This window comes from Bolinopsis microptera, chromosome 7 (assembly GCF_026151205.1).
Source record: "Bolinopsis microptera isolate Bmic1 chromosome 7, MBARI_Bmic_1.0, whole genome shotgun sequence".
Classification (NCBI taxonomy): domain Eukaryota; kingdom Metazoa; phylum Ctenophora; class Tentaculata; order Lobata; family Bolinopsidae; genus Bolinopsis; species Bolinopsis microptera.
In genome coordinates, this window is record NC_087078.1 from 966,871 (window position 1) to 978,322 (window position 11,452).

The following is an 11,452-nucleotide window of genomic DNA, read 5'->3' on the forward strand; positions in this document are numbered from 1 at the left end:
AGTACGGTTTATTTAAATTATCGGATCACGACAGATTGGACATGGCAGCTAGTTTACTTGCAGCAACTGTAAATACTAGAACTATCGTAAATCGGCAGATTCAATTCTATCCAGGATATTTGGTGGACGATGTCATATTTATATTTAAAACCAGACATAATACCACAACCCGACTGATACTGCCAAGCTAACCAGTAAACAGTAAACACCCTGTCAGATTGCGGAGCTACAATCTCAGCTTGAGCTTACTATCGAGGACCGGAACACAACACGTGAAGAGCTTGAGTCTGTCATGTTGCAGGTAGGCTTATAGTGTCACGTGACTGTATTCTACCGTAAATTGACATGTCCCTTGCTGAGTTGCTGAGTTGCTGAGTTGCTGAGTTTAGGAGGATAAGTAGTTTGACTAGGTAATTTAATCATAAACTGGCTACCAGAAATATCAGTATCTTACTTTATCCTAATCCTCGGCTCAAATGTTACCATGGTTACTATGCACTATCCAGTAAAACTATGTCCCCACTGTAGCACTATCTAGTAAAACTATTACCACTGTAGCACTGTCTAGTAAAAGTATTACCAGTGTCCCCACTGTAGCACTGTCTCGGAAAGCAGGCCTTGTTACTATGGTTGCATAGTAACCATGGTAACGGAAAGCTTGCGAGCTTTAGTGACAATAACTCTAATAATTCCGTTGCATTTGCGGCGGAAATATAGAAATATAGTGCTATGAGAAGCTGTTCAATGAAATAACCTCTTAAAGCCGTCAACAACAAAGCATAGTCAACGTGTTTCGGTTGAGAATTCCACCAACTACTTGTCAAATGCTCGCCATATGCTTGTCAAAATTTTGGTAGTTAAAGTTGACGCCATCGAATATGATTTTGAGACAAATCATAGCAATAATTATTCTGACCGCTTAAAAATATAATCACCCGAAAATCAAAAGTACAGCTCTCTCCGTTAGACTGAGTTGTGAGTGGGCGGCCAAATGGTTGTCATAATAACGAAAAGGAGCAGGTACAGGGTGCGTAAAAAAACTATACACTTTGATTCTTAAAATTCCGGAGGAAAAACTATATGAAGTTGGCACGAATCCATTTGTATGGTATCAGTTATATGCCTTGAGATAGCTTTTAATAGTGGTGTTATTTAACTTCAATTTATTATTGTACTATATGACGAACTCCAGGAAGCCATGTTCTAACTACCATCTAGTTGCCATATTAACACTGCTAGTTACCATGGTAACACTGCTAGTTACCATGGTAACACTGCTAATTACCATGGTAACACTGCTAGTTACCATAGTAACACTGCTAGTTACCATGGTAACACTGCTAGTTACCATCTAAGTAACACTGCTAGTTACCATGGTAACACACATTAATCAGGTTGAGAAGCTCACCACGGAGCTGGAGAGCACAGTGGAGAAGCTGGAGACGACCCAGGACCTGCTCGAGCAAGCCCAGAGTGACACGGAGGCCTGGACTGTTCGGGTTCAGATACTCTCACTCGAACTCGGAGGTTAGTTTTGTGTAGTTCTGTGTAGTGAGGTACAGTTAAACCTCTGTATAGCGACATACCATGTTCCTCGATATACCTTCCTTCCTCTCATAACTGTAGTTAATTAATGTTTTGCAGTAAATTTGATTTATCATAGCTTATATCGCATTTGAGGGCCGGTTTATAGAGGTTAGACTGTATTACAAATTGAAATGAGTTACCTTAATAGTTCGTGTATTTATGGCGGGTAGTATTGTGGGCTTGTGGCGGGTAAAATAATGGCGGGTAAAAATAATGGCGGGTAAAAATATGGCGGATTTTCCGAAAGCCCACCAAATTTAACCCACCACTAATTTACCTGCAAAATTATTTTCAGAAAAAAATTTGAAAATCCACTGCCATATTGCAAAATTGTACCCAATTTTCCTTCCAGACTCTGTTTTTGCTTGCAGTTTCAAAGTAAATATCATCTAAAATTAAAAGTATTGTAGTATAATATCTCTGTTGATATGAATAGGTACTAGGTAGTAAGTTTGAATAGTATCATAGCATGATATCGATCAGTTTAACAGTACTTGTTCGTCCATTACAACCAAAGTATTTGAATAAAATCACCTCGCTATGGTCGGACTACCTAGAAAGTGAGTTTGTGACGCTTGTTTCAATGTAAAAAAAGGAACGATAAAATTATTATGCTATATATACCCTGTCAGAACTCCAAAAGTTGACTCGGCGGGTTTATTATAGTGGTTAAAATAATGACGGGTTAAAATATGGCCACATTTAACTCGCCATAATTAAACGAACTAAGGTATATAATATTAATAAGTTATGATTTCATGCGCCGAAACTCCATTTATTTGGACAGGATTGCTAATGCAATTTTGGTTGTTCAATCATGAATACTCACTTTTCATTGGCTACGATGCTTTACTCTGTATAAACTATTAAACCAAGAGAAAATTGGGGCTCCGTTATTAAAACAAGAGAACTTGTCGGTAATTTCCTCAAACTGATAACAGCTATACAATACACATGAACTCCTGCTATAAATTACAAATATTATTACAATACTCAAAAGAAATGGTTCAGTACAGACGCCGGAATGAAAGGGAGCTAATCTTTCTAATTTGATTACTCATCCTGCATAATTATACATAATTATCACGGGTCATGTTATTATGGAGTCTGCATTAATCATGAACTATTCTTGGGTTGGACCATAAATATTTGAATACTAACTAACACTGCCCACATCGCGAAACTAAGATCTTTAAAAAAAAGATAAGAGACTCCAGTTGTAGATGTGCCAGAATGATATCGATGATATTGATAACCTAGATATTGAGCCTGAAAACATAAGCGACGATAAAAAGTCCATCAGATAGAAAAGAAATGGTAATATCATCAAAAAACAAAGTTCATATTCATCTCAGCACTGAATAAGCTTCTATTGGGTCTCTCGATATCATGGGAATAACCAAGATCATCACAGCACGAACGTTTACCCCCTTTACTTTTATTTTTTCAGTTAGACTCCTCAAAAGTCGTACTACAGGATTAAAGATGACAGGAATAAAAATAGCCGTATTGAGGTTTCTAAGAAATTTGTACGAAATACGCGCCAGCATGCAGCGCTGTCATACGAAATTCTGTTAAATACCCCCAAAATTGCCATATTTATATTTATATAAGATATTTATACATTTATATTTATATATTTAGGCGCATAAAAAACGCGAGTGACCGATTTAATTCTCGGTTTCATTTTGCGTTTGGGTAAGGGTAGCTGTTTGAAAAAAGGAAACAATGGTGACGCGGAAAGAAATGTTTCAGGTTGTTCCAATTTAACGCTCAACATTTTATCGTGGGCTTGTCGAGATCCACGAGCATGTCTTTTGAGTCCCCTTAAAAATCGCTCATCATATTAGATTCTTCTCTTTATAATTATGATTGCTTTGAATGCAGCGGGCGATGGATTGAAAGTCAAAGACGGATTGATCTGATTGTAAAATCAAGAAATAGTCCGGAAACTTTGGAACGTGAGGCAACTCCCGTCCAGAATGTGCTCCCGTCCAGAATGTGCTCGGGAACGAAGTTAATTTGCTTAATTGCACAATGTCACGTTTCTAACCCATCTCTAATAAAAATAAGCAAATATCGAGTGGATGTGGGGGAGGGGGGAAATTTAAGAATCATTTTAGAGAGAGATAACAAATATTGTGGTAATGAAACAAGAGATGAAGTCAGATTTTCGATATAATGTCATGATTTTTCTGCTGTGATGTTTTTAAATATTCTCATTACACGATAGATATTAAAATAGATAAAACTACACTAACTCCTCCCTTGCCAGGCCAGGGAGCCTCTGGACTAGCACGTGTTATAGCCAACCACTGGGTTAAACCTAAAAACAATCTAATCAATAATGTCTAATGGATTGGTAAAGGACGTGTTCAAAATGTCTCACTTAGTTAACTGAGCAGGGCTGATAAACTGAATCTGTATTACTCACTATTTTATAAGTCATAATATATGTGCATAATGTAATATGTGCCTAGAGAGGGCAGTTAGCTAATACTGAATCTGTATTACTCACTATTTTATAAGTCAAAATTTATGTGCATAATATAATATGTGCCTAGAGAGGGCAGTTAGCTAATACTGAATCTGTACTACTCACTATTTTATAAGTCATAATATATGTGCATAATATAATATGTGCCTAGAGAGGGCAGTTAGCTAATACTGAATCTGTATTACTCACTATTTTATAAGTCATACTATATGTGCATAATGTAATATGTGCCTAGAGAGGGCAGCTAGCTAATACTGAATCTGTATTACTCACTATTTTATAAGTCATAATATATGTGCATAATATAATATGTGCCTAGAGAGGGCAGTTAGCTAATACTGAATCTGTATTACTCACTATTTTATAAGTCATAATATATGTGCATAATATAATATGTGCCTAGAGAGGGCAGTTAGCTAATACTGAATCTGTACTACTCACTATTTTATAAGTCATAATATATGTGCATAATATAATATGTGCCTAGAGAGGGCAGTTAGCTAATACTGAATCTGTACTACTCACTATTTTATAAGTCATAATATATGTGCATAATATAATATGTGCCTAGAGAGGGCAGTTAGCTAATACTGAATCTGTACTACTCACTATTTTATAAGTCATAATATATGTGCATAATATAATATGTGCCTAGAGAGGGCAGTTAGCTAATACTGAATCTGTATTACTCACTATTTTATAAGTCATAATATATGTGCATAATGTAATATGTGCCTAGAGAGGGCAGTTAGCTAATACTGAATCTGTATTACTCACTATTTTATAAGTCATACTATATGTGCATAATATAATATGTGCCTAGAGAGGGCAGTTAGCTAATACTGAATCTGTATTACTCACTATTTTATAAGTCATAATATAATATGTGCCTAGAGAGGGCAGTTAGCTAATACTGCAATAACAAACAGTTTTACCGTTACTTTCCACAGAAGCGAATAGTGGGATAGCAGATCTGGAAGAAGAACTGGTAACCAAGTCACGTGATGTTGATGTTATCAGAGAGTGCCTGGTTGATCTTCGTGCACAGGTAACTACCGCATTATATACGTACTTACAAGGAAATAAGAAATATTTGAGGAATACGGGTTTTAACAGAAACTACCAGATTCACATTCTCTCCAAATTAATAACTCCTCTATTTTAATTACTCACTAATTATTAATTACTCCTCTATTTTAGACAGAAGAAGATGAGGAGCTAGACTTCGCCTCTCACTTCAAGGACATGATAGATGTGAGCACTGTAAAGAGTGAAAACGAGCGGCTTCTGGAGACGAACAGGGACTTGGCTGAGGAATTCGAAAAGGTAAATTAATAAAGTGGTGCTCCTTCAACAGTGGTGCTTAATTTAAATGGTACAAAATTTAATATTTTAATACTACAATTTCATTGGTATGAACTATGAAAGTTGATGGTTACCATGGTTATTGCGATTGCGTTTATTTCTCTGGATTACTCCTTATAAGTCGCGGCTGGTATTTACTGGCTGGGGGCCTTTGACCGGATTATTTTTAAAACTGCTAGTGATTAGTGAGCAGACATTGGGTTTAGTAGATTAATCTGCCAGACACTGTGCTGGATCACTGCTTCCCAATTAATTTGAGTTCTTTATTGAATGTTCTGACAAAATATCTGAATTCAGTTAACATGTTTGTAATTCAGTTAAAAGAAGACTGTGACGTGTATGTATGTATTTCAGTTAAAAGAAGACTGTGACGTGTATGTATTTCAGTTAAAAGAAGACTGTGACGTGTATGTAATTCAGTTAAAAGAAGACTGTGACGTGTATGTATTTCAGTTAAAAGAAGACTGTGACGTGTATGTATTTCAGTTAAAAGAAGACTGTGACGTGTATGAAGAACGAGTTAAAATGTTTGTATTTCAGTTAAAAGAAGACTGTGACGTGTTTGTAATTCAGTTAAAAGAAGACTGTGACGTGTTTGTATTTCAGTTAAAAGAAGACTGTGACGTGTATGTAATTCAGTTAAAAGAAGACTGTGACGTGTATGTATTTCAGTTAAAAGAAGACTGTGACATGTATGTATTTCAGTTAAAAGAAGACTGTGACGTGTTTGTAATTCAGTTAAAAGAAGACTGTGACGTGTATGTAATTCAGTTAAAAGAAGACTGTGACGTGTTTGTATTTCAGTTAAAAGAAGACTGTGACGTGTATGTATTTCAGTTAAAAGAAGACTGTGACGTGTTTGTATTTCAGTTAAAAGAAGACTGTGACGTGTATGTATTTCAGTTAAAAGAAGACTGTGACGTGTATGTATTTCAGTTAAAAGAAGACTGTGACGTGTTTGTAATTCAGTTAAAAGAAGACTGTGACGTGTTTGTATTTCAGTTAAAAGAAGACTGTGACGTGTATGTAATTCAGTTAAAAGAAGACTGTGACGTGTTTGTAATTCAGTTAAAAGAAGACTGTGACGTGTATGTATTTCAGTTAAAAGAAGACTGTGACGTGTATGAAGAACGAGTTCAAGAAGTGGACGATGAACTAGAACAGCTGAAAAACGAAAAAGAGGAGGAAATAGCGAAGAGAGTGGAATATGCCACTAAATATGATACTCTGTCGACTTACTTCAAAGAGAAGGAGGACGGTCTCCACTGCAGATTGTCTGAGTTGCAGGTTAGTAGTAACGGTCTGCACTGCAGATTGTCTGAGTTGCAGGTTAGTAGTAACGGACCTTGATCACGTGATTATTCACATCTGGTATATATAAAATACTTCTCTCGTTCCTTCTTAAGAAAAGAGGACACCCAGGATTGTAGATAGGAAATTTTACTTTAAAATAATGATCATGAACTGTAACTCAAACTTCACCAGGTAAAATGTAAGCAGTTGGAAGAGGAAAGCAGTGAAGCGAACATCTTATTCTACAAAGAAGAACTGTCCCGACTGAAGAAATCCCACGCCGAGGTTGAGAGAAATCTCACTCTGCAAATACAGACAAACGAACGTAAAGCAAAGGACGCCTTCACTCAGCTCAGATCCAAGGATACTAAGTTGAAAGAATCGCAGGAGTTAGTGAGAAAACTCAAGAAATGTGAGTTTCCACCATGATTTTGTGTACATTATAATTTGTCGTCAGAGATCTTGTTCAGTAAAAACCAGAGAAACTTAACGACTGGTTACATTGAGAAATGGACCATATGTTCAGGTAAATACTCCAGGTCCACAGCCAGAAGACTTTTAGGATTATTGAAAATTTATCACTTGGACCATGAGCCGTGTAATAGTCTGAACTAAGATCTATCAGGCGATTATAACGGTAAAATTAGAGTGACAAAACACTGGCGTAGTGGGGTCCCGGAGGACGCACTTATATATTAGAGTAATAGCCGTCAACTTTTCATCACCACCAGCTGACCCCGTCTACAGAGACCTCTATAATACTTGATAATCCCAGTAATAATATGGGGGGTCCCATTGTTGAAGGGTCCTTTAGTTTATCAGGACTCAAGACTAGACTCCTTACTGTTGTGGCAGATAAGTGGCACCTGGGCGTCCCCCTCCCAGGTTATTTGGTGTATTTTATGAGAGACTCTCTCTGGGACAGGTCATTGAGCTGTTTTAGTGGCTGTTACTATGGATCCACAGAGGAGATGTGACAATGTTAATATAGGACGCCTTGGTAACACTGTTATTGTACACACGGTGGGAGATTAGACACACAGTATCCTCGTTTTATCCCGTCGTTAACAACTGTTTTCATTACAGCAAACGGCAGCACCACTGTTATCCCGGAAGAAGGTCCGGTACCTGGTCCCCCCTTTATAGACTTTCCTCCTCATCTCCGGAAAACTGGGCCTCCTGACTCTCCGTCAGAAAGCAGTTTAACATCCGCGGAGGACCTTGAAAATAGAAGATTGGAGAGGAAAATGGATTTGGATAAGATAAAAGACCACTTTCCTCCGGACATGCGGTATAGTTAATTTTGTTAAAATAAATTTTAAAATTTAAAATTGATAATTTCTCTTTACAATTGTAAATGGATTATCGTAAACCGATCGGAAACAGTAACAGTATGTGAAAACTAACCATCAACTCTCTAGATCGTACGATGACGGGAGGTACGTGCCCCGACCGTACTCAGACGAGATGTACCGTGACCCCCGAGATATGGTCTACAGGGACTACCCCCACCCTCCCTTCGACCCCCGAGTCCTGGACAGGTCCCGTCCTTCCTCCGTGGGACGAGAAGATCGCATCCCTCCAGCCATGTATCATGGACCACCTAGAGACTTGCCATCTCGGGACTTTCCTCCCGGCGGCATGGACTTACCTCCGAGAGACATGCCCCCAAGGGATTTACCTCACAGGGACTTGCCTCCAAGGGATATGCCGCCAAGGGATATGCCGCCAAGGGATTTACCTCTCAGGGACTTGCCTCCAAGGGATATGCCGCCAAGGGATATGCCGCCAAGAGATATGCCTCCAAGGGATATGCCTCCAAGGGACCTCACCCCAAGGGACTTACCGCCTCGTGATTTCTTGCCACCGCGAGACAATGGAAGTGCACTGCCTCCAAGGGGTGCGATGCTGCCTCCACGCGAAGTTCCCAGACCCCCGTCCCGGGACGGCAGTTTGCCACCGCCCACAATACCTTTCAGAAACTCTGGTGGTAGGGCAGACAGTGGGGACCTGAACAGGTCCGGGAGTAACAGTAATTTAAATAAAGTTAATAGTGGCAGTAATCTCAGTTTAGGGATTTGATTTTAGATTTGAAGTTATATGTGTGCGGGGGTATAGTTCGAAATCCAAATTTATTTTATTTGTTAGGAATTCAACTTTTAGTTAAATTTTACTTTATCTCAAAAATTAGGATTAGTTCATTGGAAAATCTTCAAAGAGACGCTGACTTCAATATCAAATTTGATACTTAAGCTAGAATACAGTGTGTATAGTACAAAACAAAAGAAGTTATATTCGGTATTCTGTAACATGTTTTACTTTCCTTAATGATCACTAGGCGAGGAGATCTGTTTCTAAAATATGGATGACTCTTCACTCTTCACTCGCTTAATATCTTCAATCGCCTCATAATAGCAAAAACTTTGAGAATATTTGGGTTTCATGTGTCTAGACGGGTTTCCGTGATAAATCTGTAGTTTGTTAACTGTTCGTATTGAATCAAAATAATAACTTAAATTTAAATTATCGGTTAAAACACTTTAAGTAAATTATTTGATTTTTTTCGAAGATTGGTGTTGCAGTATGGAATTGGAAATTATTATGAATTTGCGATGTTTTAAGATTCTAATTTGATTTACCAAAAACTATAAATGCTTATTTGTCGCTTGGCTTAAATTGTGACCTTGAAGTAAAAAAATGCTTATGTTATGATAAAAATGAAGAGTTATAACAAGCTTGAAAACGATACGAACATATCTAGGTGAATCAAAGTTTCTGCAATCAAAACCTTCGTGAAGTATCCTGTACGAAGAAGAACATTAATAGGCGGAAAATTTATTCTGACTAAAAAGTATAACAGGAAACAAATTCATAAACTGTGACAAAGAAACGTGTGAAGCTGATCTCGACAGCCTCCAATCAGACTGCATTGAGATTACATTTCCGAGATCCTCGACACCGCTCCAACTAAATCGTTCGCCCAAATTTTAAGAAACTTCTTGTGAAAAGGCCCTGAGGGTATGACAGTAACCTTGATCGGTGTATTTTTGGACGAATCACCCCCATGACGTAGGGTAAAAATGCTTCCCTGGAAAATTATGGGCAAAAAAACCCTTGATAATGATATCATTTCCTTTTGTTTGGGAAAGGCCGGAGACACTTGCAGCGGTCCACTACCCAGGCCATGATCGAAATGTATTAATATTTTAATTGTTAAAAGGTGAAATTAGGCCAACCTGCAAGTTGCTTAGTTGCAGTGTCTTCTGGTACTGGTAGTGGTCGGGTCTACCTGGGGGACCCCAGGCTATTATGACAGGCTGAGCGCCGCCCAGTAATGGTCGGGTCTACTCACATATTAACGTGACAAGTCAACTATCGGTTTGTAACGAGTCAGCCAGATTGGGAACCGGTCACTGCGGCGGAAGTCACTGCGGCGGTGGACGGTACAGCGGAGGACGGTACAGTGCAGCGGAGCTGATGACGGTACGGCGGTAGTTTCCAAAAAGGTTGGACGGTACGGCGGATCACATGACACCCACTTTACTTTGGATAGTACGGCGGTACTACTACTACTAGAAACTGTACCTAAGACAGAACTTACACATTCAACTTGTTTCTAAGTTTTGTTCTAGATTCGCATTATAAGTTTTATATCCTTGTAGATGGTGGTATCCTTGTGGGTGAGAAGGATGTAGATGCAAGGAAAGACCCAGGTAGCGTCCTCGTTGAAGTTGACCATCTCAGCGTGAATGGTGAGGAGTTGGTAGAAGAGCTGAGGAGAAGAGGAGAAGGTCGCGTCCACGTACCAAGAGCTGCTGTCCTCCAGGGCTCGCAGGTTCTTCTCCGTCCCAAAGATGATAACTCGTCGCTCGTCGTCTTTGTTATCAAACTGGAGCATAGGTTCGCCAGCCAGAGACATGCAGTCGTCCTCCTCCAGTTCAAGGTCTGCCAGGTTCGTCGGAGCTCTAGGGACAGGGTTCTCCTTCCGGTGGGCTCTCTGAGCTTGCTTCTTCACCGCTTGTTCGCTGGGGAGGAGGAAGCGAGCAGTCTGGGACAGCGAGCCAGTAACGGAGCAGTAGATTCTGTGGTTCTGAGTAATCGTAGTCGCAGCCAGATCGTGGACTTGGGAGAGGGTTTCTCGGACTTCGCAGTCAGCTATGTCGGCACTGTGGTTGTGAGGCTGGGTGACTGACACCAGGGATCCGTTGAGGGTGTAGAGTCGTCCCTTGCATCTGTCGTTCTTCTTCACGCACCTCCAAGCCTTTCGTCCATCCAGAGTCGGCTTTCCATCTTTGGAGTAGCGGAAACCACGGTGTAGAAGGTTCTGACTCTTAGCAGTTCTCCCTCTGACCACCTTCACCGTATCTTCATCGAACATCGTTGTAGCTGTTGTACTCAAGTTGTAGTGTTGCAGTACTGGAGAGTGGAGATGGTGGACGGTGGTGCTAATGAGATAATCTCCTCAACTTTGATGCCTCTATCATTATCTACGTTTCACTGAGCTACGGTTGATCAGATTCCTGGATGCGATCCCTCGTGACGTGTTCTCATGCCCTTGTTATTACCCATTGCATCTCGGCGCAGTGATATGAGATCTCACCGTAACAACAAACAAGCTCATCGTGCACTCGCTTAACCACCGTTGTGCAGACCGGACGCGATCTGATACGAACCAGAAAGTGGAACAAGAACTGCTCTTAGTAATCACAA

At 39.6% G+C, this 11,452-nt stretch overlaps 1 protein-coding gene across 1 annotated transcript in view; it reads left to right on the top strand.

Moving 5' to 3' along the window:
* LOC134818983 (eukaryotic translation initiation factor 3 subunit A-like) overlaps positions 1–8,899 on the top strand; it is a 36,137-nt gene extending 27,238 nt beyond the window's left edge. Inside the window, exons 6-13 of the mRNA XM_063828730.1 lie at positions 218–301; positions 1,395–1,527; positions 5,035–5,132; positions 5,285–5,410; positions 6,551–6,736; positions 6,935–7,154; positions 7,829–8,033; positions 8,164–8,899. Coding sequence (XP_063684800.1) covers positions 218–301; positions 1,395–1,527; positions 5,035–5,132; positions 5,285–5,410; positions 6,551–6,736; positions 6,935–7,154; positions 7,829–8,033; positions 8,164–8,824 — 1,713 coding nt within the window. The 3' untranslated portion in view covers positions 8,825–8,899. The remainder of the gene's footprint in view (positions 1–217; positions 302–1,394; positions 1,528–5,034; positions 5,133–5,284; positions 5,411–6,550; positions 6,737–6,934; positions 7,155–7,828; positions 8,034–8,163) is intronic.
* The last annotated feature ends 2,553 nt before the right edge of the window (positions 8,900–11,452 follow it).